At 39.4% G+C, this 23,233-nt stretch overlaps 1 protein-coding gene across 2 annotated transcripts in view; it reads right to left on the bottom strand.

Moving 5' to 3' along the window:
* Positions 1-17,991: 17,991 nt before the first annotated feature.
* LOC122631540 (protein apterous-like) overlaps positions 17,992-23,233 on the bottom strand; it is a 41,195-nt gene continuing 35,953 nt past the window's right edge. Inside the window, exon 6 of one of the 2 annotated variants that reach the window (XM_043817331.1) lies at positions 17,992-19,437. In XM_043817331.1, coding sequence (XP_043673266.1) covers positions 19,222-19,437 — 216 coding nt within the window. In that variant the 3' untranslated portion in view covers positions 17,992-19,221. Of the gene's footprint in view, positions 19,438-22,002 lie in introns of those variants that run through there. The other variant, XM_043817332.1, reaches the window with a different exon arrangement.

Genomic DNA, 23,233 nt, shown 5'->3' with positions numbered 1-23,233 from the left:
GCGAGCTTTCGTCGTCCACAAAAGGTGCACCGTCGGTTAATGCGGGGTGACGTGTGTTTATAAATACACGCTTGGCACACCAAAAGAGGGGTCGTAAGTGTATTTCATCATCCGTGTTGCTTGCACGCCTTGTATCCTTTTGCCATTATTGCTCGGTCATCGAGCATACGTTCACGTGCTCGCTATGGAAATCGGAATCCGCAGAAGGGAATATTGAAACGCGTGAATATTCCTTTCTTTTCTCTAAACCACGAAAAAAGAAAAGAATTCTACCAATCTAAGTGGATTGTTAGCTCTTTTTGCCGAAAGGTTACTCATACACGTATCCATCATTTAATTGATAATCGTTAATACTGATACTAGCGGTGCTTAACGCACTCTTACTGTTCGTTAAGAAAATTTATTTATATCTAGACAGATAAATTTATAATAACAATGATCGTGCGTATGAAATTAATTTATTCGAATGTAACGTTCGCAATTATATGACTTGGAGCGTGAATTAAATTTCACGGAACATCATGCTCGTTGTTGGTACATCGTTAGAGGAAAAAGGAAAAAAAGAAAACAGGATAAAAAAAGAAATAAATAAAATAAAAATGTAAAAATAAAAAATAGAAGGAAAAAAATGAAAAGAGAATTAAGAAAGAGAGAGAGAGAGAGAGAGAGAGAGAGAGAGAGAGAGAGGAGGGAAAAAATAGAAAGGATAAGAGAAAAATTCGACGTGGGTATATGTGAAAACTCGGTCGTTAGCGTCTCGCTAATTCTCTCTCATTTTTTTTTTCATGTTTCTACGTTCGAGAAAACATGAAGAAGAGAGAAAGAAAGAAAGAAAGAAAAAGAGAGAGAGAGAGAGAGAGAGAGAGAGAGAGAGAGAGTGAGAAAGGTCGATATACCACGAGGACATAATAAGGCGTATATCCATTCTTTTCCTTGCCATCCTTACCACCCACATCCTTTGCGAATCATTGCTACTGTACTCGGACCAATAACCTCCGAAGCCCCTTTTTTCTCCATTTTCCTTCGTAGTTTGTTATTCTGAAAGTCTCTTTTTAGTTGGAGAAACTCTACACAGGCAGCTCGGCCCATTCCACTCCTTCTTTCTCTTTCTCTCTTTTCGCAAACCCTCTTCGTCGCTAGCATAGGAATAGCCTCTTTTCTTCTGGCGTCTACCCTCAACCTCTCGATCCCCATTCCTCCTTTCCTATACGTTCCTACCCCGTTTCTACCCCGTTTCCAGCGGTTCTTCTCACCCTTCGTTCCTCGTCGTGAGGCTAACCTCCCTTGCGAAGAATGAAATTACCTTCGTTACGTGAAACTCGGTTTCCCCAGCCCCTCTGGCAGAGCTTGTTTGTTTCTCTCTCTCTCTCTCTCTCTCTCTCTCTCTCTATTTCTCTCTCTTTCCCTTTCTCTCTTTTTTTTCTCTCTCTCTCTCTCTCTCTTTGCTTCTCTCCCAGCCTCTCAGTCCCTCATTTTCTATTTTTCCTCGTCGGCGTCGACCATGTACGTATAACGTTCGTACCAACACCCACGCGTTGTTGGAAGACGAACTCGTGTGAGTAAGCCGAGGCGATTTCATTGCGCCGTTTCTACTCCCTCCTGCATCCAGTAATTTTTAGTTGGGGGCAGGGAATTCTACGAAAGTAATGATTACTTCGAGAAGACGTTCTTCGAGTTGTCACGCTTTTAATACAAGTAAAATATATGAAGTAAGTACGTCAGGGTATATATGAGTCTATATACATGTATATATGTATATATAGACTATTTAGATATGATCGTACTTTTTTAACTTAACACTTGACTAATATTTTTCTCTCTAATCTCTGTTAAGATATTAGATTCTCCCCTTATATATATATATATATATATATATATATATATATATATATATATATTATCAAAATGATCGTTCATCATCATCTTTGATGAAGAAAATCATCAAAGATAAAATAAATTTGCGAACGAATGTGAGACAACAAAGGAGTTCGTCTATACCCTGACTTAGTAGTGGATCTCTCAGAATACACAGTATATGCACCTGGTTCACGTAGGGTACCGTTCGCGAGAGAAGAAAGAAGAGAATTATTATTCGCTCGTCGGGAAGATAAATGGAGTTCATTGATAGCCGATCAATCGTGCGTCGAGGGGGATCTCTCGAGCATTGTCCGCCTTGTCCGCCGAAAGTACCCCGTCCAATTCGCTACAACAGAGATTTGCTACGCGATACTACTCACGTTGAGCATTAAAGTAACGAGGGATGTAAGGGGGAGAAGAGAGGGAGGATGGGTGGGTGGGTCATAATCGTTTTCCATTCTAAAAGTTACATCTCTTGTTTTCTTCGTTTTCTTTCGAATAGGAAAGAGACTCTTGTTACGAAGGATTTTTCTCAAATCGTTTGAGTTTATAATTTATATTACTTATGAATTAATAACGACGTTCTAACGATATTTATACCGATCATCCTCCCTTTGGAAAGCGTAGTCCTTTTTCAATGTTAGTTCGAGTTAGTTGGGTACACGCCCAACTCTCCTTACCACCTTTCACGCGTCATTAGCCATCGTCCTTTGGGATCGACGAGAAAGATGCGAAACGAGACGGCAAAGAAAAAGTTTCTTGGTAAGAGAGAAAGAGAGAGAGAGAGAGAAAGAGAAAGAAAGATACAAATACAAAGACAGAGACAGAGAAAGAAAGAGAGAGAGGAGAAAGATGAAGAAATAGGGTTCACACCCCCTACAGACGTATCACGTGTCCCAAACGCAACGACTTGGCGCCAGCTCATCTTTTCGCTTCCAATCCCTCGTTCTTTTAAAAGAAACCGCAAAAATCTTAAGGACTGGCCGCAAGGATTTTAGTATCCGGATACACGCGTGCTACTTTCTCCGACGTATCCTGCGGAGTCGCGTTACACTGTTGCGCCTGGTATAACACCAATCGATGTCGACACGCGCGTCAAGAAAGATTGAAATACTAACTCTCGAGTTGAGAAATATTTTCTGTTTTCTTTTTTCGGTCGGTCTATACACATTTATTTCTTTTTGTCCGTGAGAAATCTCCGAGAGATAAAGAAAGAGAGAGAGAGAGACAGAGAGAGAGAGAGAGAGAGAGAGAGAGAGAGAGAGAGAATTATCTCATCAATTTGTTCCTCATGAAAATTCTTATTAAATTAATTTGTAGATCGCATTTTTCTCTAAATAAATATACGGAGTTACAATATCGTTTATTATCGTAATTAACGTATAATATCTTAAATTGCTAGTTATCCTAACTCGAACAAAATCCATAAATTAACTTAAAAGCATCCATAGACAGATCTATGACAAAAAAAGTACAATAAAAAGGAAAATAAAAAATCGAGAATGGTCTCGAGTATCCTTTGATACGTTTCTACCACTTTTACGAAGGTAAAGCAATAAAAATGAAAAAAAAAAAAAAACAAAAAAAAAAGAAGAAAAATCAAAAGGAAAGGAAAAGAAAAAAAAAAGAAAATATAGAAAAAGAAGAGAAAAATAAACAAAAGTAAAAGAATGGAAAGAAACGCAAACGAAAGGCAAGTTGGACTCTCGTGCATTTTATGAATAATGATCGCAAGAAAGGTTCCGCGGTCGCAAGGCGTAGGGTGGGCGTTCCTCGAGTTTTTTACGCTTCACTTTTACGATCCATTCGCTGTTAAGTCAAGTCAGAGAGGATGGAGGCATTGCACGTCCGGTGGGCATCAAGTGAACCGTCACGACTTCGATACGCGTCCGAGTTCTAACGATTTCCTGCCCGATGAAATGTGCCCGTGAACGTGCTCGCGCGCCACGTCCATCTGCATCCGCCATTTCTATATGCATAATAAGCATATGTAGATGCGTTTAAATATGTAAACATTTGTTATGTCCTCGATGATATATCGCTTTGCGTTTCGCTTCGTCTTTTCTTGCCTTTCTCTCTAAGTTACCTAGGTGTATATACACATATACATATATGTGTGTACATATGTATATATATATATGTATGTATATGTATATATATTTACTGATCGGCCCTTTAAAAAACTCGCTCGTTATTTATTACTTTCAAAATGGATTCGAAACGAAGAGAAGGTCCGCCCTTCGAACTTTCCTTTAATTACGGACGACGAAGAACGTCGTAATCTTTCGTATAATATTATTATCTTTTTGTTCTTTTCTTCGTCTTTCTTTCCTTGTCTTTTTCTTTTCTCTCCCTTCCCTGTTCTTCTTCCTCGCGTTCGAAAAGCGAAAAACAATCTTTTTTTCCAAGAGTAAATCGTGATAAAATTCGCGGGGCAAGTTCGAAAGGTCGTAGGATCCTCGATCGGCTCTCCCAGCAGGTGTTTTTCCAAAGTCGTATTTACGACAGCCCTTGACCCTTGAGCGTGCCGATCGGAATAAGTTTTCCGCGCGGTAGGAATACGTCTCTCTCGTCTGCAACTCTCCATGATATCATGCCCAGATTGGCTAGATTGGTTAGCTGGGCTAGCAACCAAGATAGCAAACTAGCTAGCTCGCTAGTTCCTATCTTTCTTTTCATTCTTTTTTTCCTTTCTTTTTGTTATTTCTTTCTTTCTTTTTTTTTTTTTGTTTGTTTCAGGGCCCCCGATTTATGTGTGGCCCCGATCGAACGAATAACGATCTGTAAAGAGGTTTGTAAAGTTGGCGGGTAGCAAGAACCCCGTGGAGAGAACGAAACGGGCGGCCCTCCCTCGGTGAGGTCATCGAGCCATCGATGCTCCTCGCGCCTTCGTCTGAAACTTTGTTGGAACCTTTGGAATATCGATTCTCTCTCTTTTTATCTTTTTCTTTCTCTCCCTTTCTCTCTTTCTCCCTTACTCTCTCCTTCTTTCTCTTTCTCACTCTTTCTCTTGCCACGTCTAACTATTTTTGAATATCTAATACGAACAGAGTAGAGATGTTTCGAAATAAAAAAAAAAGGAAAGAGAGAAAGAAAAAAAGAAAATGAAAGCAAATTTTGAGCTTCCCTTCCATATGTTCAAGGCGTTCCACGTAATTATCATTCGTCTTCTCGAAAATTCTATCCCTTTTTGACTGGATGATCTATTTAGTTCTACAAGACTCGAAAAAAGAAAAGAAAAACTAAGATCTTTAAGAATAATTATACCCACGTAAAAGTGAAGTAGTAGTCTGAACAAAAGGAAATAATGATAAAGGGAGATTGAAAAGGGGAAAATGATAGGTGAGAAAGCGAATACGTGCATCGTCGCCTTTGTGTAGCTCGAGCATCATCGATCATAGTTCTCCTTCTTTCTTCTCTCTCTCTCTCTCTCTCTCTCTCTCTCTCTCTCTTTCTGCTCTGTTCTCTGTTTCAAATCGTAGGACACTTCTGCGTCGGTGGTTCTTCGTTCGCGTACGTAAAAGGGATGTAGGAAGGTGAGGAAAGTATCAGTAGGAATCATGGAAAAGGAAAGGGGGAAAGATGTTGTTGAGAGGACCACACGCAATCTTGACGATATCCTTTTGCTTCTGGCACTGTCCAGTGCCGGGCTGAATATGTTAACGTGGGTAGCACGCGACTAAATTTTTTATAATTATTTTATATCATTTAAATTATATAGAATGTGAAAGTGTCTTTTACGTTGTAAGAAAGTACGTAAAAATGAATGATTAAAATTCTAGTAAATGTAAAGTAAAGAAAGTAAAGGGTGGAGAAGAAGAAGAAGGAATTGGAGGAGCAGAAGGAGGAAACCGAGGGCGGGAGGGGGTAATAAGAATTCTTACAAAATCGAAACTTTCGTAGCTTAATGGGAGAAAAAGCAAAGAGGTAGGCGATCAATAAGGAAGATCGATACGATAGATCCGATAACGTTACCGGTACGAAGATATATCGCTTCGTTAAAGAGGAATATAGGATATTTTTGGCGAAAGGAAATTCAGGATCGTTATAAAGGGTTACGAGTTTCTTCGTTCCAGCCCTGAGTAACACCATTATCGTGACACGAAGTCGCGCTTATGGCGTGTCCTTCCACCCGTGCACCTTCGAACAACAAGACAGACCATGATTTCTCATTTCGGCACGCCATGCTTTAGACTTTCGTGATTCAAGGGACGAAGAAGACGTGTCGTCCTTCCAATCTATTTTTATATTGAAAATATCTTTCTTATTACGATTTCGAAGAAGTAATTAGGGTTTAAGAGAGAGAGAGAGAGAGAGAGAGAGAGAGAGAGAGAGAGAGAGAAAAGAAAGAAGAAAAATAGAAAGAGAAATGAATACGAGCTTCGATCGTTATAAAAAGGATAGGTATGACTTTCGATGTAATTTATCTCCTTCTCTTCGTAATTATCTATCATCTCGTTCGACAGTTTACTGTCGAAGTATGTAAGTAAAAGATATTATCGGCATTCGAAAATTTCGATTTCGACGAGCAAGGCAAAATTGTTCTCATAGTCAGGGAATATGCGAGACGGGATACGTTGTTCGGTCGGTTTCTAAACTCCCACACGTATTTGAGCGTGGGCCTCGAGACAATCGCCACCTACAAGCCCATTCTTCCGTTGGCCGAGCGCACGCGCTCGTACACGAGCGAGATCGAAGATTTACGGTTTTCACGAGTTATGGCCAATTAATTAAACCGAAAGGGAAGAGAAGAATGGCGTTGCCGTACGTGGACCGTAACGATCTCGAGGGACGATTTTCAATATTTCGTTCGCGCAATGTCCATTTCGCGATTACTAAAGTTCCATCGCAACGATTTTCAAACCGGACTATCCTCTCGAGGAAATTCCTTTTCCTTTGTATTTTCTTCCTTTCCTATATATCCTTCTTTAAAGCAAACAAACAAATAACATTTCTTTTCAACTCTCCTCATTCCTTAGATTTCCGTCAATGAGTTTGATTCTACTTCTGGTAAGACGTTGAAAAGAAAATGAAAGAAAAAAATAAGAAGAAAGAAAGAAAGAAAGAAAGAAAGAAAAAAAGACAGAAACTATGTTAGAGCAGGAGCAAGTTAGAAACGATTACCAAAACGGAGAACGGTTTGGGTGGTCCTCCTCGCTGATGGGGATTCCTCAATGAAGCGGCTCCTTACGCAGAAGAGCAAGAAGAAGAAGGAGGAGGAGAGAAGCTTGAGAAGGAGGAAGAGAAGAAGGAAAAGAAGAATGAGGAGGAGAAGGAGGAGGAAGAGGAGGAGGAGCTGGATCTCGTCGCTCGGATTTCGGATGTAGGCGCAACTCGCGTCGCCTCGAAGCGCGAAGGTCCGGTGACGACCTAATGAGGAACAAGCCGGGAGCTCTTTAAACCATCTGGTCACCAGCTTCCGAGCTCGACGACGTTCCCTCCGGCTAGCCGCACCTCCCTTTATGTCCTCCTCTCCTCCTCCTCCTCCTCCTCCTCTTCCTCCTTCTCTTCTTCATCCTCCTCCCTCGCCCTTCTCCTCACCCTCGCGCTTACGGGAAATTAATGTACCTCGAGAATTAACGAGCCTTCTTCTTTCGTTTCTCTACGTCGAGAGTGAGAGAAAGAGAAAGAGAGAAAAAGCAGTGGCTCGAGATCGTTCGGCTCGTTCTCGTCGACGTAGGCGCCGAATAAATTTGTTCGAATGCCGATTTACGAGTTTTACGCTTTCGTACGCGTCGCGAGATCTTCATCGAACTTATTTACTTACTTCTCTTATTTAAATTCTTCTTAATAACCTTTCTCTAACATTTTCTATCATGGAAATGTGACCAACGACGACGGAGAGATACATTTCCCATCGTGCGTATGGGAAAAAAATGATGATGTTGGAGACTCGATACGCATGGATATATCATCGATTGTCATGATGCACGTAAGAATAATCACAAATATTTTCTTCCGTCAATCCGCGAACATTGCAGGTGGTTGCAAAGTTAAACGAAGGTGTTAAACGACGGTGTTACCTAATGTTTCATTCGACGCGTCTCTTTTTTGCACGGGATATTCTAGAAGAATAATAATTGATACGATATTTCTCCAAGTAAAATCATCAATTGGGATTATTATTATTAGCGAGAATCAAAGATATTAACGTTTCGTTTTCGACTCGCCATCGTAAAGAAAATTCTCTAGCCATTACTCGTGGATTTCGATGGAGCCTAGATGAAAAACGATGAGAAAGAAAGAGCGAGGGGTAGTGAGAGAGCGACGGAGAGAGAGAAAGAGAAAGAGGGAAAGGGGGAGCCCGAGGCTTTGTTCCACGAAGGAACAGGAGGAGGGCGAGGATCGCGTGCACCGGCCGATCCTCCAACAAATCGTATTATCCGACGGGCAAGCGCATATATAGTGATATGTAACGAGTTTCGCGATGATTTACACACCGTGACCTCCTGAAACTAATCTGTATTTGTTTATTTATTCAAACGCCCGTCGGAAGACCGCGAGCCGCAGTCTATCCTTCTCGCTCCTCGTGCCGAGTCCGGCACGTGATTTAGGGTTTCGCCTTTCCGATGCACTCTCCTCTCCGACCCGCCGTTGTATTTACAATTCCCCCGAATTTATAGCCTCACCTAAAGAAGATAGCCGGCGGATGAATCGAGGAGAACGTCGAAGAGAGAAACTGAGATAGGTAGAGGTGGAGGAGAAAAGGGAGAGGATCGACAGTGATTTCGCATCTCTCTCTTTCTTTCTCTCTTTCCTTTTCTCTCTCGTTGGACCTTCCTGGCTGAAACGAGTCGTGCTATCTTTCAATGAGAACCTTGAAAAATCCAACGAAAACGTCTTTAGAACTTTTAACGAATCGAACACGAGCCCTCTCGTATCTTCCATGAAATAATTAGTGCGAGAGAGTGTATATATATATATAATTTTTTACATTCTTTTTTTCGAAAGAAGAAATATTGTAGAAAATTTCATTACAAGAGTTATCGATAAACCTCGTTATTCGAAGTATCGACGATCGTAAGATATCGTCGATTCGTAAGAAAAGGAAGGAAAAAAAAAAGTAAAAAAAAGAAATGAAAAAAAGAGAAAGAAATAAGAACAGGTATGATAAATAACGAAAAAGTATATGGAGAAAAACGACATGGGTGTTGTGTTCAGAATCGATCCGCAGCTCGTATCTATATGCTGGATTATGTCGTTAAAAGCTCGACGGTTCACCGAAGCATCGTCGTGGCTCGCATTTCGAAAGTGCACCTGTGCGCTCTCGTTATGCGTCACCGATGTCCGAGGATGTCGCGTTGCGTTCACGTATGTAACCTGCTCGGCTGAAATAACGCGTCCCGAAACGCAGCACGTGCTCTTTCTCTTTCTCTCCTCGACGAAACGCGGGAGGTGGTTACGGCGCTTTAACTAACGAGGGTCGTTCGCCTATAAGCTGCCAATTAACGAGCTATGAGCCTTATACGAGATTGGCCGTCAATTAATTTAGATTCTGCCTCCCCTGGACAACCAGTCCGTAACATCGTCACTCGGTGGAGTCCCTTTCGTTCCTTCTTTATCTATCTATTTATCTATCTATCTATCTATCTATCCATCTATCTATCGGACTATCTATCTCTCTATCTCTCGTCCAATTCTTTTCCTACCCTTTTGCAAGCACTAGCTAAAATAAGGACCACGTGCATCCGTCGATTCCCCTCTTTTATATTTATTGTACTTGCTCGTCATCTCTCTTCTTTCGTTGACAGGTAGATATCAGCAAGTTCAGGTATCGAAAAAAGGTACAAAGCAAAATCGATAGATTAGTTAGGTATACTCGGATCAAACAAATTCGATTATCGAGCGTAGGTGTTAATCGTTAATTACAACCAAGACAATTTTGTCATCCGTCAATTTGATATCTCGAATTTTACCAACTGGTTCTTGACGATGGGTAAGTAGGCAGGTGGGTTAAAAAAGGAAAGATGCATAAAAAAAGAAAAAGAAAGAGAAGAAAAAAGAGAAGGAAATGTAGAAATGTATTCATCGATCTCTAGGATCGCATATGATTTATCGTCGGGACTCCTCGATCCGTCGGACTCGTTCGCGCATTTTCATTTACGATTCCTCGAAATCATTTATCTCCTTTGCGACGAAATCTTTCGACGAGGTGAGCGTTTAACAAACCCTGACTCGAGATGCGCTTGGCAGTTCTCTCCAATCCTTGTCGGACTGCCGGAGGCGATAGAACTCGCGTCGTTCTTCGTAAATCAATATAATTTATATCGCCTGTCATCTTCATTTAGGCGTCCGTCATTACCAAGCCCGATCCCAAGCGTAATGCAGTCTCTATGGTTGTCCCTTTAAAATATACGTTCCAATAGAGAAATGGAATCCATAGGCGTGGTTGAATTTCGTTTGCATAAAGAATTTCTATATTTTTATTTATTCCTATAATCTCAAATTTTCCATATCTTTATTTATTCCTTCGACCAAATTTGTTTTATAAGCTATAGAAAATACACGAGAGGGGATAAAACATGATAAAGAAAAAGAAGATATAGAGAAAAGAGAAAAAAGATAGAAAATAGAAAAGGATTAAATCAAATGTTCGAAAGAATAATAGAGAATCGATCTTTGGATGCAGACGAACGGTCACGAGCTTGGCGCCATGCCGATCGATTCTTTGCAAAATAAAATGCATTTTAATTAATCGACTGATATAAGCGGCTCGTTAGGGAGTAGACAACGGCTTGGCGTCGGACCGCCAACGACCGGATCGATCTTCGCTGCGATACTTACGTCACCGATCGATTACGAGGATTTCGTTCGATCGGATTATTAACGTTGATAACAATAACGATGATAACGCAATGAGAAGATTCATTGTGATGGTATTGTTGTGTAATGTATTAAGGACGTTATTATTATTGTGAAATAGATAAGTATTATACTTTCTATGAATAAAAAAGATTTATTCGCCTGTTGTTTCAAATCGAATCACTTTTTCTATATACACTGTATCGCGATTTAGAAAAAATTAGATTTAAACAAAACGAATAATCTTTCTTTTAAACATTTTTTTTTTCAAATTACATACTCCATATAATTTTAATATTTGTTTAATCTTGAGAAAATTATATTTATTTATTTCGATATCTACCTATAATTATTCTTATTATTAATATAATTTTTCTTTTTTTTTTTTTTTAAACAGCACGTACACAAACGGAAATATTTTTTTTAACACTCCATGGGTAAAAGCTAAAAGGGTTTTCTTATCTATACCTAGATAGCCACGTGGGCGATCTTGTTGACAAATACGCAAAGGAGTATAACAACCATGCGTGTCTTCTCTTAGCTCCGCCTACCGACTTTGCTCGGCGGTGATGCGTGCAGTTACGTATATCAGGAACGGAAAGCACAGAGTACATCGTCCGACAAAAATTTCTTCGCAACCCAGACACCCTAAAATAACGGGTGGTATCTCTGCTTGGTCTGCTACCGAATCGGCCCGCGACAAACAAACCAACTTTCTTCGGAACGTTCGAACACGTAACAGACGATTTATTTCTACTAGACGATTTCAATGTTGCGTATCGAATCGAAATAGGATCAAAGGATCGACGGATTTATCGTCAAAATTGTTACTCTCATAGCAAAAATATTTTAACGAAGTGATACTCGTCAGCAGTGATTAATTACCATTTATTAAACACTGTTATGCACGTACGTCAATAATCCTTTTTTTCAACTATTTGCATTAATTCCGATTAGATTAAAAGATTTCTTCGATCTTAATAATACGTCAACGCGCGATCGATCTAAAACGAAAGCCCGGAACAAAAAGAAATGTTCTCTGTGGTAAAGGTACGATATAAGTTGGGATACTATTTCAAAAGAAAAAAAAAAAAGAAACGAAGAAGAAACACAAAAGCTCGAAACAACGAGGGTTAATACTTTAGACCCCGAGAGGGGTAATTTAGGAATTTTGTTTCGGTTTGTACCCCAACGTGACATCTCGCGGCTATTACGCTGACTCTCAGCGGCAGGTGTAACATCGCTCACTGTCCAAAGTCGATATATTCAAATGGCCCACTCACACCGTGGCCTACCATCTTGAGGCAGGTCTTCCTTTTTCCTTCTTCCTCATCGTCGTCGTGGTCTCTTCTTCTTCTTCTTCTTCCTCCTCCTCTTCTTCCTTTTCTCTTTCTTTCATTTCTCATCTCTTTCTCTCTCTCTCTCTCTATATATATATATATATATATATATATATATTTCTCTCTCTCATCCTTGCTCGCGCCACGCTCAGCACAGCGCCATCTTTTTCTTCTCTTTCTTCTCGCTCACCGTCTCTTTTTCGGCACGCTCGTGAACCGCTAATTAGCGCGGACTTTGCGCGCCCTGCGGATCCGTGGAATCCGCACACGGTTGTTTGTCACCCGCGCGACCACGGAGGAAGTTCTCCACCTCCTTCTCCTCCTTCTCCTCTTCCTCCTCCTCCTCCTCCTCCTCCTCTTCCTTCTCGTCCTGTATCTCCTCACCATCCTACTTCTCATTCGTATTCTCTTCTCTCTCTCTTTCTCTATAGCGCTCGTATTTTTTCGTCGGCCTCGTCATAGGCGCCGAGACTTCTAGAATAGCGATGGGGTTGGTTAGTCCCGTGTGCACGCGAGCGCGAAGGTCGTCTCAAGGAAACTCTCGTCGTATTCGAATACACCGAGTCAAACACCTTCCAACCTCACCCCCTTACCCTAATTTTTTTGTTTTCTTATATTACCTACCCAGTTACCCTTTTAACCACGATTTCGACAATCCTCTTTTACCCATTTCTCTCTTTAACTTTTCTTCCTTTTCCTTTTTCAGCTTTGACCTCGATGCTTTGTCATTCCCCGAAAGAAAAACGTTGGACAAACGAATTTTTTATGGTTCATATACTCTTCGACCAGTGGAAAATGTATATAATGTATGTATGTAGAGGAAACAGGTAAGCCAATAAGAATTTCGTTTTGAATATTCCCTTGATCAAGACCATATTTTTTAATAATATCTATCTAATATAGGATAGATTATTTCGTTTATATACTTATCAGTGATGAAAGATATTAGATGTGTAGTTATAAATATCGATTTATATAATATTTTGCAAAGTATAATAATTATGATGGGCGACTTTTCTTTCTTCTAATTTAATATACGCACTCGGCTCGTGAAAAATCGTATACGAGGAGAGATTAAAGAAATATTACAACGTCGTTCAGAATATTTCGTCGATTCGGAATTATACTATTAATAATACCTATATATCTAAAATATAAAATATGAATTATTTTTCACGCTTATCCACGTAATGACTGATGATATTAAATTGACATAGAGATATAAATATCGATTTATATAATACTTTTGCAGAATATAATACAATATATATATCAGTACTCCCTTAGTTTCGACGTCTATGCGTCTCGTATTCCTCTCCCTTTCGCAATGTCGAAGCAGACGCTTTGAGAAACTGCAAAGCGCATGAGAAAGAGAGAGAGAGAAAGAGAAAGAGAGAGAAAGAGAAAGAGAGAGAAAGAGAGAGGGCGTAAAGTACGGCGCTTTTGATATTCCGTCATGGCGATCTTCACGCTCGCGCCTTGAAGTCTGAATTATTGGCCGCGAAGAGCGGCGCCCCTTGTCGAATGGTATCCGAGCGTGACATAGGGCGTCAAAAGTCTCTCTCTCTCTCTCTCTCTCTCTCTCTTTCTTTCTCTTTCTCTTTCTCTCTCTCTCTCTCTATTCTGGCCCCTTTCCTTCCTGACACAACGTAGCACGTGCCTTCTCTCTGTGCATGCGTGCGTACGCGCAAAACTATAAGCACCGTTCTCTGAGACTTTCTGGAGAAGATCCATGTAGTATTACCAGGAACGAAAAAGAGGAGAAAATTTTGAATCCGTCTGTGCATCCGGACTAAAGGGAATAGAGAACTTTCATTTCTCAAAGAGATACGAAAATATTTTATGTAGATACGTTTCTGTGTGCGTTCTGAGCGAAGAAATATAACGTCCAAGTTGATACTGTGTGGATATATATATATATATATATATATGTATATAAAGAAAAAAGGATCTATAGATCTAACAAAAATGTATACTCAATGATTCGCAGAGATATGAAAAGGATGATAGTACGTGTAAGTTACAAGTACGAGAACGAATCATGTATGAATATCTGAACAAGGAAAAGTACAACAAAATTTCCTACTTTTTGTTTCTTTTACAGTTTTTTTTTTTTCTTTTAAAGTATTCTTTTTTAAAATCACTTTTTATAGTACACTCACATATTTTATTCCTGTAGATCCATATTAGATCTCTATATTCTATAAAGGGATATTCATATCGACCTATCTTTTTTAATCTAACATTGAAATCTATCGAATAATATATTTGATATAATATTTTTCATATAAAATTCTCTACGTGATATTTCATAGATTGTCTTCGTGGAAAGAGAAAAAAGAAATATATACACATAAAAAAAAGAAAAAAAAAAAAAAAAGAAAAAAAGAATTCCAACGAGTCGTATCTTCCATCTTGGTAGTATTCAATGTCGTTTCGTTGGCGAAGTCACGAGCGACAAAAAAAGAAAAAGAAAAAAGGAAAAAAAAGAAGAAGTAGAAGAAGAAGAAGAGGAAGAAGAAGGAAAAAAAATGAGAGGAACACCGAGAAGGAGTCTCTCGTATTTCCTTGTCGGATGGTATTCGAGCGTGAACTCGATCCAGGGCGTTAAAGGTCTTCGGGATAAGGGTTGCGCGAGTACCGCGGAGAGTATTCGCGAGAAAGGGCTCCTCTGATACGACTGCGAAGCAGACGTGGAAACGAGGGGGTTGAAGAGAGAAAGAGAGGGAGAGAGAGAGAGAGAGAGAGAGAGAGAGAGAGAGAGGTAGAATCCATGAATCGTAAACTCGAGAGAAATGCAACCAGGCAAAGGGATTTGAGAGTGAACGAAGGTACTAGTAGAAAATTTCACTCTTGGTAAAATTGACGAACGTGAAAATCGATGAAAAATATTTTCCTTTTTTCTTGGAATCTAAATATACCGATTAATCTCGAATTCGTTTAAATCCTTTAATCAATTTACGATTAATTCGTAAAATCGTCATTTCTATATTAATCCTTTGCTTCGTAAATCACTTTTCAAACTTTTTCCAGTTATCTAATAATTTTCATTATAACGCGGAGATCCTCGTAGAGAGAGAGAGAGAGAGAAAGAGAGAGGGAGAGAGAGATATTAGATAAGATCATCGCGAATTGTTTAATAATCGTAAAATATTATGAAAGTCGTTCGACTTTAAAATACGTTTATGTATTTAGGTGCTCATCGCTATCTTTCTCACTCAATCGTTCATTCGTTATCTATATTTATGCGATTTTCAACGAGGAGCATGCTCGTACAGTCACGTGTATTCTTTTGATACGCGCAAGAATCTTATTCTCGATTATGCACGTTCCCTTTTTTTATTAACATACATCGTATGTATATCTCTGTTGTACGTGCATTAAGTCATCGCAGCGATTCCCATTATCGTAACTAATGGAGTCGGTGATACACAAGGAGTGCTTTATGAATTTAACGATTCCCACAGTTGGATATAAAAGAGCCGTCGATCGTAAAATCGTATGATATATACACACACACACACATATATATATATATATAATATTTAATATATATGATAATTCACACGTGGAATAAACAGATACGAAGCTACGTAAAATTCCTCAAGAATTTTTTTGTTTTTCCATTTGTTTTGTTTTTTCATTTTTTTTTTTCGAGTAGACGAGAAGAGAAGTCATGTTGTATTTGACGAAGTAAATGAGACGTCGCCAAGAGGCGACACGGTCTCGCCGTTGTCTATCGAAAGGTCTCCCCTTGTCTCCGAAGCTGGCATCGATCATCCGCGTTATCGACATCTCGATCCTTTCCGAACCGGTCGGAGAACACTGGAGGAGAGCTTGACATCACAGGAAAGATCTAGGAATCTTTTGGTATCCTCGATCACGCCTCATCGGCTTCGAGAACGAACGCTCGTCGAATTTGAATCGAATGCTCGTTCGATTCACCCTTATGGCTTTTCAAACAAAAGAAATGTCGATCGACATTTTGAAGATGCATAGATAATAATGACGTAACTGGAGAACGTTAGCGCGTCCTTATCATAAATCGAAGAAAATATGTAAGATAACAAAATGAAAATAATTAATATTTTATTTCGTTTTAATATTTTCTTTCTTCTCTTTTTTTTTTCTTTTTTATTTTCAGAGAAGTAAATTTTATAGAGAAAGAGAGTGAATTATTCGAATATATAAAAGATATCGAATCTCCTCTTCAGAACACAATTCTCGGTACCAATTCTTTTGACCTACCATTCTTGATTCCTGAGCTTCTTCTTTCTTCAATTTTTTTCTTTTTCTTGGTCGTTCTTACCTATCGTACCATTTCTTCCTTCCTTCCTTTCTTCTTTCCTTCCTTCTTTCTTTGCTTTCTTTCTTTCTTTTTTTCTTCCTTCCTTACATCCATGGTTCCCTTTGAAACGTCTTAGAATTCAAAGAATAATCTCGACTTGAAATCGTATCACGCTGTAGTACGTCATGCGTTAGCTCGACGACCACGGGGCTTTGCTACCTACTCGATGCATATTGCATGGGCCACGAGTGGGAAAAGAAGAAGAAGAAGAAGGAAAGAGATGGAAAATAAGAAGAGAGTCAAGCGTATATACCTTCCGTCTTACCGTAAACGGAGTAGCCCCTTCTTCCGCCGGAAAAGTCTGCTCTCTCTGTCTCTCTCTCTCTCTCTCTCTTGTTTTCTTGAAAGAAAACGAACTCGATTGGAATCGAAAGTTTATGCGTTTAAAATTGAATCTTATATTAAATAACATCAAAGATAAAAGACGAAGGAACGATATCACGTTGAAAGTGAAATTTGAATAGTTACGAGTAAAAAACTGGAAATGTTGATTATCGAGTAATAGAATAAAGAAGAAAAAGAAGAGAAGGAGGAAGAGGGGGAGGGGGAGAAGGAGAAAAAGAGAAGAAGGAGGTGGAAGAGAGAAAGGGGAAGGATAAGAAAACGAGTATGAGGCAAGGAGATAAACGGATAACTAATGAGGACTTTTATGGGCGGGCAACGTTATGTACGCAAGGCAAAAGAAAATTTACACGTAGACGGTTATGTACTCTTGCATAATTCGATCTGCCGCGGCAGCTTATAATTTCAATTTTAATGTCCCGGCACCGCGAGGTGCATCGCGTTTCATAGCTTCGCATAATCGAGCCGTTAAATCGGTACGGCTTCTGTGCTTGCGAATACCCGAGAGACGTACGAGAGCCATTCGAAAATAGGTACATTCGTGTATATATACATAACATACATAATATACATATATACATACATACATACATACATACATATATATATATATATATGTACATACTATCTTCTACGTATACGTTTCTATCTCGAGGAAACGCTATACTAGAAAGTCGTTTTATTCATAGTATCGTAGCATCTCGAAATTTCGCCGTAATTGACCGGTTTTTTTTTTCTTTCTCTTTTCTTCTTTTTTTTTTTTTTTTGCATAAAATGGTTGAAGCCACAAAGATCAGATTTTAATTTAATCGATTCGTTTTATTTTATTTCTATAATTAAAATGAATTTCATGTAACGATTGCCGATCAAAAATCTTACGAGTTAATCAAGCGGAGAGATGAAGAAAGAAAAAGGAAGGAAAGTAAATAAAAAAAGAAAAAAAAAAAAAAACAGAAAAGACGTGATCGTTTCCATGAGAAAAATCGGCCGCCTTCTTCGCGTCTCTTACTATTTCATATCGTTTATGTTCGTGAAAAATTCATGACATTTTTTTCTCGGAGATAAATAAAGTTCGCTTAATATAAAATGGACTTACCTTTTCTCGCTATGCTACGATCGTAGTTTAAGTAATAAATACTTACGTATAGTAAATGGCATAATAATGAAAAGCAGTGAATCGATCGTAAAAGATATTATTGATTTTCCTTCTCCGTCCATTCTCCTGACCTCGAATAAAAAATTTTATAACGATACGTTGAACTTTATCGAAAGGTGAGAGGAACTAAGCTGGGTCGCTAAGAGTAATCGACAAACGTATCTATATTGTCAAAATATATTCAATGAAAAAATCATCTTGTAAAATTAGACAATCGTTCCATTCGTTACAAGGATATTAATAATAGAAGTAATAATAATAATAGTCGTCATCATCATTATTACCGTTGTCTAAAACACGACCGCTACCGAATGCAATTATAACCCTACAACCTATAGCGGTGCCTTAAGAAGAATTCGAGGAACGTCCTTTATATACAACAATTATGATAATTACGTCAAGGATTCCATCGCTCGTTGGCTTCCGAGCAACAAAAATCGCGATCGTATTGAATTATAAATATCGAGTGTTACATCGTCGACGAAATTCAACGTTTCGTTTTTTACGTTTCCTTTTATCTTTTTTCACGTGCCAAAAAGCTTCGAGTAAAGGTTTCGATTGATTCAAAACGATGTATTAGGTACTTACATATATATATATATATCATTCGTCAGATGATTCTATCGGAATAAAGAGAAAAAAAGGAGTTATCGAAGTATCGAAACGTTGAATTTCAGGGCAGCTCGCTTGCATCGTAATCGTTTTATCGTTAGCTAATGCTTGTTTTTTTATGTTTATTTTTATTATTTTTTTTTTCTTTTTTTATTACCTCTGAGCGATTACACCAATAAATAGACATCGTGAACTAATTACATTGCTTTCAGCAGAAGGCTCCCTTCCTTGGCATCCTTCAGAAATAATTCCCTTCAGTTTAAGCGAGACGAAGCTCTCTTTTCTATACAAGAAAGGATGTTTACGGACGTTCGCCGATTAGGACTACAATAAATACAAGGAATTTTCTCGACTATTTTCGATTATCTTTTCCTACGAAGTTATTATTCTTCTGGTTTTTTCTTTCTTTCTTTCTTTCTTCTGCTTCCTTTTTAACTTTCGTAACACGGCACGGATAGAGTTTCTATAAATCGATGATAATCTCCATCGGTACTCGATTGGCTGGTATTCGTTCCCACCGATTCATCGAAAGAGAAAGGAAACTTTCGCACGAGAGGGGATTTATCAAAGAAGAAGAAAAAAAAAGAAAGAAAAATGGAAAAGAAAAAGAGAAAAAAAAAAGAAGAAACAACGAATCGCCTTTTGGAAGCGTCGAGCCAGACTCCCCACCCCCGAAGAAATTAGTGATAATTTTGTAGCATCTCTTTTCTTCTTCTTTTTTTTTTTGAATTGTCTTCATCGATCGTGCAAATTCCAAAGATTGATCACGCGCAATCCAAGGACGCCAGGGATGCTGGACTATGAGGGCCACCTAGCATGAAGGGAGGGCTCATCGGTGGGCCACCACTTCCGCCGCTGTTGCCATAAAGTTCGAGATCACCCAAGGAACCTCCATCTACAACGCTATCGCACTTGTCCGATTTCCCTTCTTGCTTCAATACCATGCGTCGCCATTTGGCACGTGCATTTTGGAACCAAACCTGCGAACAGAAATTAAAACAAGGGACACGCTCGTATAACTATAATACTTTTGTTTTTTATAAATGATCGTGATAGCTATAACTATAATCGTAAGATAATTTCATCGAGAAAACGTTCGTCGTCAATGTCTTTACTGTCGTTTGGGAGGAGGAGCTCGGGTACGATTAAAAAGAGAAGTAAAAAGAAAAAGAAAAGGGAAAAGAAAGAAAAAAAGAAAGGAAAAAAAAAAAAGAGAGAAAAATAAATAAATAAAGAAGATTCACGGAGCATGATTTATGTCGGCGAGATGACCGCACAAACGATTCGCTTCATAACGCGATGAGAAGAAGCGAAGGGGGAGGGTCGATCCGCGGCCCGTCAAAGACACCATTGTGTCTCCTTCCTAACGAAATTCGTCAAAGTCGTCGAGAGATTCTATTTCCGCGCGAGTCGCGTCAGATTCTCGCTTCGGAGCACTTCCATGAGGTACGATATTCCAAAAGGGATTTATGAAGTAGGTCGACCGAGTACTAATATGTACGATCTTTAAATGAATACGCCTTTAAAATTCTTCGTCTTATATCTAAGACCTATCCCAAAAGTATACGGACTTTAAATATGCAAGTATAAGGTAAATATGTGTATATATATATATATATACACACATATATATATATATATCCTGAGCAAGAAAGAGAGAAAGAGAGACATTTGACAAGTACGATAAATACGACTAAAGAAGAAAGAAGAAAGGAAAAGAAAGATAGGAGGTTTGAAAGGACGAAAAAGGGTTTCCTTTTCCCTCTGAGCAACGAGAATATAACTACATCGTCGACACAATAGTACGATATATAACGAAAGGAAGAGGATAGTAGGGGAGAAGTCCTCTTCCTCTGTCTTTCTCTTCTTTCCCTTCCTGTCCCTACGCTCTCCTCCTCCTTCTCACCCTTTCCTTTTTATTCTCCCGATAGATAAAAGACGGCCGTGTGCTCTCGATGCACGTCGCCATTTTCAAGATAGTCTCCTCCCCCGCGAACCGAAACAGCCACCGAGCTGCTGCGACGTCGACGAGAAGCGGAGAAACGAGGAGGACCTCTCTCCTCCCCCTTTGCCTTCGAAGGACGGACGGCCCTGCGCGCGCGCGCACACCCAACTCGCGTCTACGAGAAACCGTTTCTACGTTTCCTCCTCTCTCTCTCTCTCTCTCTTTCTCTCTCTCTCTCTCTTTGTATGTATATAGATATACTGAAAGCAGCCGCGAGTGAGTATTCGTGCGTTTCGCGATCAATATCAAGCAAGATGGCGACCAAGAACCCTACACCGCGTCGAATACAATAGCTTCCTCCTCTTCCTCCTCCTCTTTCTCCACCTCTCTACTCTCTTTCTCTCTTTCTCTTCTTCTTCCTCTCTTCGTGTCCCGTCCACCTTTGACTCTCTCTCTCTCTCTCTCTCTCTCTCTCTCTCTCTCTCTCTCTCTCTCTCTCTCTCTCTCTCTCTCTCTCTCTCTTTTTCTCTCTCTTTTTCTTTCTTTCTTTTTCTCTCTGCCATAGTCGGTACTCCGCATTTTCTTTTTCTCTCTTCTTTTCCTACCACTCTCGACGCTCCAAGGACACCTTTCTCTCTCTCTCTCTCTCTCTTTCTCTTTCTCTTTCTCTTTTACTCTTCTTCACCCTTTTGAAAAGCATACCTTTCACGATTATATCGAGATCGCGTCGATGTTTTCTACGAGTCAAAACCTTCTTTTTCTTTTCTCTTTTTTTTGGCTTTCCTTTTTCTTCCCTCTTTCTTTTCTTCTCTTCTCTTTTCTCTTCTTTTCTTATTAAATAGAAATAAAGAGAAAGAATTCGATGTGAATGCGTTAATCAAACGCCGAGTTATGAATTCTAAAAAAGAGTAAGAGAGAGAGAGAGAGAGAGAGAGAGAGAGAGAGGATGAGAATGAGACTCGATACGCTTAATAAATTCTCTCGCGGAGGGTTCTAAGTATAGATTACCAAATATCCATGCGACAATGCGTAACTACAAAAATATATCTTGCGTCTGGCGTCGAACGAGCATGTATGTATGTATTAGAAAGAGAAAGAAAACGAGAGAGAAAGAAAGAGACAGAGAGAGAGAGAGAGAGAGAGAGAGAGAGAGAGAGAGAGAGAGAAAGTGAAAGAAAGAGAGAGAACCGAGCGAGAAGATGGATAGTCGGTGGTTCGTCGTTCGTGTTCGCCCTTTTTGAACTGGGTAGGTAGCCGCCCTATAAAAATATTCACGCGGGAGAACGCGTAGCGCGCGCGTGCTCGCACTCGAGCGCACTCCTCCCAATTAGTGCGGCACGGACCGGCTGCCGTTGAGTTAAAAGAACCGCGCGTCCGCGTGATATTTCCGTCGACGAGCCCGTGGCCTTTCTCCGTAATTATGGCCCTCCGTCAATCCGGCGCAAGTCAAAATCTACGCCCGGCTAAGTTTTGTCGGACGCGACTCGAGCGCGACGAGCTTCGCCTCTCGCACCTTCCCTCCCGCCCTCCAACCTCCAACCTCCAACCTCCAGTTTTCAACCTCCACTCTTCTCCTTCGCACTCCGCTCCCTCCCTCCCTCCATCCATCCATCCATCATCCCATCTCTCCTCGTCCTACCTCATCTGTTTCGTTATGATCATCCATTCGGTACTTAAAATTCGATTATTCGATATTGATTTCCTATCGTTTCTCTATCGTTTCAACCATTTTCGTAATAGTTTCGATATCTAGCCTGTCAGGCTTACTGCTGTTTTTATTCTTCTCAATTTCTTTTCTTTTTTTTTTTTTTTTTTGTTATTATTTTCATTCGTCAATGCTATCGAGAAGAATGAACGAAAATGAAAATGATTCCGAAATCGCGGAAGAACGCGTCCGGACATCGGAGGATAAGAAAAGTGATTGGTACTATCTGAATGATAGGACGTTGAAGGGAGATCTCGACCACTTCCTCTTCCGTTTATTTTCAGGCGTTGATTCTTTTTTCTTTTTTTAAATAGAATATTCTATTTTTGATTTCGATAAGTTTTAAAATTGGATGAAGGGAAAAATTGTTGCGATCTTTGTACGAACTTTTCAGAATACGCTAGGTAATAAGATATTTCTTTGCGAAGATATTTTCTTATTATAATTACTGGTACAGTTTAGATAAGGATAGGTAAATGGAAGAAAAGAAAGTTTGTAATCGAGTACGTTTAAAATATCTCTTATCTTTTTCGGTAGAAAAAAAATATGTCGCAAGTATAAATATAGTTTGCAGAGAACACTGAAATAGAAGAACGAAACATCGACGAGTACTTACGTTCTCGTTGAAGAACGTAGAAGTTTCTTCGGGATGGTTGAACGGTAGGGAAATTATTTCGTTGGATCTCGTTAAAGCGACGATTAAAATCATCCTCGATCAGAGATATAGAGACGAACGAACGCGTGTCTACTTTAATAAAAATAATTCATAAACGCTCTAATACTTGAAACATTTTCTAATAAACGCTGGACAATCGTGAAAGTTTGAAAACGTTCGTAACTACGAGTCATCGAGAAGAAAGTTTCTCTTTAACTAGTTGGCCAGTCTGTTCTCCGTAAGTACGAACGCGTTACGAAATTGTAGAGAACCCATTTATTCATAAGTCATTCAAAATCGTTTAAGAAATTATCTGGTAGATACCTTCGTAGATATGAAATAAATCTAGCCAAGTCTGTTGTTACCGTTCGAGAGTCGGGAATAGCTGTGCGCTAAAGAATGTTAAAAAAAAGAAAGTAAAAAGAAAAAAGAAAAAAGGAAAGAAAAAAGAAAAAAAAGCAGTTCAAATAC

Source organism: Vespula pensylvanica, chromosome 9 (assembly GCF_014466175.1).
Source record: "Vespula pensylvanica isolate Volc-1 chromosome 9, ASM1446617v1, whole genome shotgun sequence".
NCBI classification, from domain to species: Eukaryota; Metazoa; Arthropoda; class Insecta; order Hymenoptera; family Vespidae; genus Vespula; species Vespula pensylvanica.
The sequence above is the reverse complement of the archived record's forward strand: the minus strand, read 5'-3'. Positions and strand labels throughout refer to the sequence as shown.